Genomic DNA, 6,130 nt, shown 5'->3' on the forward strand with positions numbered 1-6,130 from the left:
AATCATTTTTGTAATAATTTTAGCAAAACAAAAGTAGCTCAAAAAACAAATGGTTTTGCTAGCTAAAAATGCAATCATAATAAAAAGTAAAGGCAATGTGGTCTAGTGTATAAAAAGCTGGCTTCAGGGTTGGGAAGACCTGGGTTCAAGTCAAGGTCTCTTAAGAACACTGACTATGTGACTTCAAGGAAGTCCCTTAACCTAACCTCTCAGTGACCCCAGGCAACTCTAAAACTACATCTTGCAGAGAAAGTCCTGATGTACATTAGAAGAGGAGTTCCTCACTGGGACTTACCTCCATTTATGAAATTGCAGGATCAATCCAAAAAAATTCAAGAGTACACAATCTAGTCTAGGAAATTTAATCTTGCCTCAACTACAGACCTAGAAATCTAAAGACAATCACTGCATAAGCTAAAAACTTGAAAATGATGGTAAACCAACCAGTTTCACTATCCAAACTAATTGAACTAAGAAGTAAACAAAATAAACAGCGAAGAGTGTTTCCTTTGTTCTATGCTCAGATTAGGAATTTCTTCCTTTTTCTACATTTGCCCCGAGTTTGAGGATCTTAGGAATACTTTCTGAAGGATCAAAATTACAAGCAACCCAAAGGGCAATATCAAATACATGCAGTGCAGCATCTTACCAACAACATCTTGTCTATTTAAAGTGGTGAAAAGGACATAACTGATGGCATATATGAATGAAAAAGGAAGTAGACTGGTCAAGTAGCAAGAACATACTTGTACACTCTTCCCCTAAAAACCCAAAAACCCTTGTATCTTTAAGAACATGAGGGAGATCCTCTTTTGATGTATGTTACTGGAGGGAAAACACTCGGTGAAATCACCAGGTATGTCATGTCTTAATATGTTCATCATAAATTAACTTGGGTTCTAGTCAACTCTTCCTAATCCATATTGCAAATATTTTAAAATTAACAAGTTTCATTTCAAGTTCTGAAATTGAAGATCTATATTTGTATCAAAACTTATGGGATTCCAAAGCAAAAATCCTTCAAATCAAGGATATGCTTTATTTTCCACAGATATTCACAATAAACTTGAAAAATTATTTTAAAATTGTGTATAAAATTTTTTGAATGCCTCCTAGACCATTGCTTACTCTTTTGGTCATACTTATTGTGATTCAAACAGTTATTACAAATAGATTTTGTTAATCTTAGAATTATATTCAATGTATGCATTGTATAACTAATTCTAATCTGGAATATTCCTATATATTTAAATTCAGTACTGTAACTTCTCCAATTAAGAGAAAAATAACTTTATCAGATAGCATAACTACCACCCTCACCTAGAAAAAACCAATGTAAACAATTCTCCTCACCAAAACATACAAAGTCTACAAAACAAAATTAAATAAGTTATATTTGGTAGGTAAATTATGCTTTTCATTTTAAGTACATAAAAGTAATCAGGCAATATGTGAACATAACTTCCAAGATTTATACAAGAGTTCAATTATCCCAGAAACACCAGAAATTTAACAAAAATAAAAATAACCAAATAACATTACACCAAACACAGTATACTTATATATTCATAAGAGAACAAGTCAAAATCAAGCCCACCCATGTCAAATCAGAAGCTCTTTTGCTATCTCAATAGGATTTCTCTGGGTAGCAAAGTAAGAACATTACAGGTAAAAAGAAACATCCATGGAAATGAACTCAGTCTTGAAGAGAACTTGTAAAACATTTTAAAACAACATCAATCGGTATAGGATTATATCCAAACTCAAGTGCAAGCAATGGAAACTGCCATTTTCTATATTTGGTTTCATATATTAAAATTGAAACTTTCCTCAAAATCGAGAATGGCAGCTATTTCTACCATGTTTTGCCAGGGGTTACAGGATTGGTTATTACTGAATTTTCAAAATCTAACACTGCATCTTTACTTGCTTCATTCAAAGTTTAAATTTATGAATGTTTTTTATTCTGAAAGGCTCAAAGAAAACAGATTAATCAAGTAGTGATTTTATTGGTCAAATTAATGCCTACACTACAACCAAAAAGAAATAGTAGCTACCAAAAATAATGATCGTGGCAACGACTTAAGAATAATCCAAATTTGTTGAAATACTGAGTCTTTATCCTAAAAGCAAATGCCAGGTAACTGAGGAACAGGGCAAAGTGATAGGAGATCCTTTCACTCCTCCCCTAAAATTATATTTGTAGAGAACTATGGAATGCCTTTGGTGAGAAAACTGGGAAAAGCAGACATGTAAAAGGAAAAAAAAACTTTTCAAAGTCAGAATCACACAATATAAAATGATGGGAAATTTTACTTGAGTTTCATCCCAGGGAAAAAACTTCAGAAGGCTAGGAATCTTAACACTTTGGTACAGTTAATATGTCATGATAAACATGGATATGCATATTCACCATATATGTAACCACAAATCACATTTCTAAATGTATATTACAATTCTGTCATGGATGAGTAAAAGTTCTAACAACAAATAAATGTGTGGCTAAGGGGCTGTACTCACTGTACATGTTAATCTCCCAAAAAAATTCCAGATCTGAAATTAAGCAAAGGGAAAAAAAGAGGGGAGAACTAATTTCTTGCCATGATTTAAGCTGATCAGCCTTTTTTGTGTGTGAAATGCTAATGTCACTTTGGAATAGTCACCAGCTACTGTGTGAAGGAAAAGAAGGGGAGAGACAGAGGAGAGAGTGAATCGAGCTGGGAAAAAGAGGAGAGAAAGAGGAAAAAGAGGAGAGAAAAGGGAAGAGACTGGGAGAGAAAAAGGAGAGAAGCTGAGCTATGTATGTATGCAGCAGCAGCAGCAACAGCGCATGGAGAAATGAGAGCGCGCCCTCCTGGCCGCCTGACTCTCTGATGCGCGTACCCGCGCTCGCGCTCTCTCGCGGAAGCGCGCTCTAGTCCCTCCTCCTCCAGCCCTTTCACTGCACAACATTCATGACGTATCTTTATTTCTAGCACATTAACAAAATATCACAAATAAATTGTCCGCAGCCCCTCTGGTCTTGGGGTGCGGGTACCCCTCACCCCAACCCCGCGCCTGTCCCGTGTTGAGCTCCCAACCCTTCCCATTGCCTTTGAAGCTTTCGCGATTTTTTTAGCCAAGTTTTTGTCCCTGTAAAAAATTGCGGGAAATTCAATTTTTATTTGACTCGGGGAAAAGTTTTTTCGCATCGCGATGGGAATCTCTCACCAGATTCTGGTAGGTCCTGGGATGCTCTTTTCCCGTCCAGTCAGTTCGCCGGGGTAACAGCTGTGAGGGGGAAAACACCCCAACATCAGCCTCTGCTCGACCCCCGCCTATCGGCTGACCCCCCACCCCCCGAAACAGCCCCCCCCGCCGCCCCCGGCCCGCCCGGGCCCGCCGCGCCGCCCTCCTCCCTCCGGCGGCGGCAGGGAGCGGCAGCAGCCCGGGTCGGGTGAGCCACCGCAGAGCGCCGCCGCCACCGCCTCCTCTTACCTCCTTCTCGGCCACTTCTCGAATCAGCACCTGCAACAACAAAAGCGGGGTGGGGGGACGCTGCTTGGCCACCCTCCTCGCCCCCCGCCGCCCGCGGCCTCCCTCCCTCCCCCACCCCGGCCCGGCCCCAGCCCCTCGGCGGCGCGCCGCCGCCGCCTCTCGCTCGCCAGCCCGCAGCGCCGTACCTGAGCCGCCTGCTGACAGGGTCCATCTTCCAGGAACCGGGCGATGAGGAAGTAGAGCTCTGTGCGGGGACAAGGGGAGAGGGGAGAGACACAGGCTCAGCGCCGGGCTAGGGGCGCTGGGGACGGACGCGCCCCGTGCCAGCGGCGCCCGCAGCCTCCCCACTTACCCGATCGCAGCTCCGAGAGGCCTTTGCTCTCACAAGACATGTTTATTGGTCACTTAGGGGCCACTGGCGGGGTTCCCCCGCCGAGGACGGGAAGCGGGGACGGCGCCGCCGCCTGCCTGCCTGCCCTGTAGCTGTCACTGTGTGTTCCCCAGCCAGAGCCTCGGCTCCACCATTCAACCAACAGCGGCGGAGGAGGAGGCGGCGGAGGAGGAGGAGGAGGAAACAACAACTCACAGGCAGCGGCGGCGGCGGCGGCGGCGGCAGCGGCAGCAACCCGCCCGCCACCTCCGCCACAGAGATCCCTCCGCCTGAGAAAGGAGTCCCTGCCGCCGAACCCGGGCTAGGGTTAGGTCTTGGGGTCTCCCCCCACCCAGTCTCTCGCCACACGGCTTCCTTCCCTCAATTTCAAAAGGAAGGTCAAAAAGATAGGGAAAAGCATCCCTCCCCCATAACCTCCCTATCTTGCGCACACACACACTCCTTTCCCAGGCAGCAGCAGCAGCCTCGTTCGGCCTGATTCCCCGCCTCCCCGCTCTCACACCGCCCCCCAGTAGATCGATTTATTTATTTATTTCCAGTTAGGAGAAGATGTCGGAGCAGCGGCCGTTGGTTGGTTGGAAAGCGCTTTCTCTGTGGAGGGATTGATTCGGGGGGAGGGACGGCTCCGCGGAGGGATATGACGCACACGGAGCCGTAGCACAGGTTCTATTCAGCGCCTCTGACTGGAGCTGAGATGGAAGTTAGTTTCAATGTAGCAGAAATAGGAAACAAATGAAGCAAAACTGCCCAGAGAGGGGGGAAAATGCCCCGAGGATGGGTCTCACTCTCACGCGCGCACACACGGCGTCCACACACTCACACAGAAATAACACATACATACACACACACATTGAACAAACTCAAGATTGCGCTGCCCTCCCTCAGTTGAATGATAGTGTTTGGTTTCTGTCTCTTACCCATGTGCATGTGTATAAATGCTGCGGATTGGCATCTGTGTAAGTCTTGTCCTGCGTTATTTCTGCAGCCTGTTCAAGTGTTGTGTAATTTATTGGGAGTGCTGTATATCGCAATAGAGGCTAAGACTGCTTTTTGTTAAGCAGTAACATTTTTTTTTTTTTTCAAGCCCGTTACTTGCTGGAGCTTATCTCTGCATATTTCTTGTATTACTGCCAGTGCCTTAAGTACAAATTGTAAAATGGTTGTTTTTGGTGGGTTTTTTTTCTTGCTTTGGTTCTAAGAACGATGCTTTCTAACTCCTTATTTGCACTTAAAATGCTATTTTCATTATAATAGGGCTGGGGGACAGCTAATCAGAGATTTGGTATTTAGAAATCGTAAGGCTTTTCGGAATATTCGCCAGAAGAAAATAATGTGAATCTACGGAAAAGCAGAGACGTTAATATGTACCTACAGCTGAACTGTCGGTAATTTAGTGATAACCTAACGAAGGATTTTAAGAGTATAATACAGTTTGGCCAGTGTATTTGGTGATTAAATGATTTAAATTAAGTATATATTGTATAGTTGACTTCAAGTTATGCTAACAAATGACTCCTAATTTAAGGTCGAAACCATTCCTGTTTACAGTTAGGCAAGCAAAGACTTCCTGGAAAACCACCCTAAAAAGTATTTTTTAAATCTTTTGTAAATTAGTATGTAATTACTGGGTTTTACATGCTAAATCATTCATCTGAGTTTTGCTGATGAGGATAAGGGCCTTGTTTAAAAAAAAAAAAGAAAACGAACATGGGTGAAATTTATGGAAACAATGGAAAATGCCATTTGTTAGAAAAGAGCAATAAGTAATATTTATCTCCAAATGATTTAAGCACTTTCCAAAAGAGACTGGAGTTAAACATTTGAAAATGAAAGAGGTAGATGTTTAAAGGGGAACTAGAATAAGCATTCTTTTGTTAACATTTAACAAAAGATTCTCCATTAACATTCTAGGTAATAAACTGTATTTTTTATGGGACTGGTTTAAAACAGTGGAGGTGCTTATTTGTGGGACTAGGACCCTAGAAGCTGAACTGTGGTTTCTGGATTCTTACCTCAAGCCCTGTACCCAGCCTGGCTCCTAATATTCCTGGTGGGAAACACTTGGTGCTGCAACCGCCCCTCAGCTTCCCTGAAGACTACAACTGTGTAAGACACTATTAAAACATCCAAGGCTAAATCTGTATTTGGTGGGGGGCCCGAAAATTAAGCCCTGTGGATACTTGAGTGCAACGATTGCTTTTTATAGTTCATTCTGATTATAATAAAAAATGGTTACAATGACTTGGTTTTTTTTAAGCCTAA

At 43.1% G+C, this 6,130-nt stretch overlaps 1 protein-coding gene across 1 annotated transcript in view; it reads right to left on the reverse strand.

The window, feature by feature from the left end:
* LOC122753697 (pleckstrin homology domain interacting protein) overlaps nt 1-4,316 on the reverse strand; it is a 181,192-nt gene extending 176,876 nt beyond the window's left edge. Inside the window, 4 exon segments of the mRNA XM_044001307.1 lie at nt 3,211-3,270; nt 3,478-3,507; nt 3,663-3,721; nt 3,830-4,316. Coding sequence (XP_043857242.1) covers nt 3,211-3,270; nt 3,478-3,507; nt 3,663-3,721; nt 3,830-3,869 — 189 coding nt within the window. The 5' untranslated portion in view covers nt 3,870-4,316.
* Between the last annotated feature and the right edge of the window lie 1,814 nt (nt 4,317-6,130).

Source organism: Dromiciops gliroides, chromosome 4, assembly GCF_019393635.1.
Source record: "Dromiciops gliroides isolate mDroGli1 chromosome 4, mDroGli1.pri, whole genome shotgun sequence".
Classification (NCBI taxonomy): Eukaryota; Metazoa; Chordata; class Mammalia; order Microbiotheria; family Microbiotheriidae; genus Dromiciops; species Dromiciops gliroides.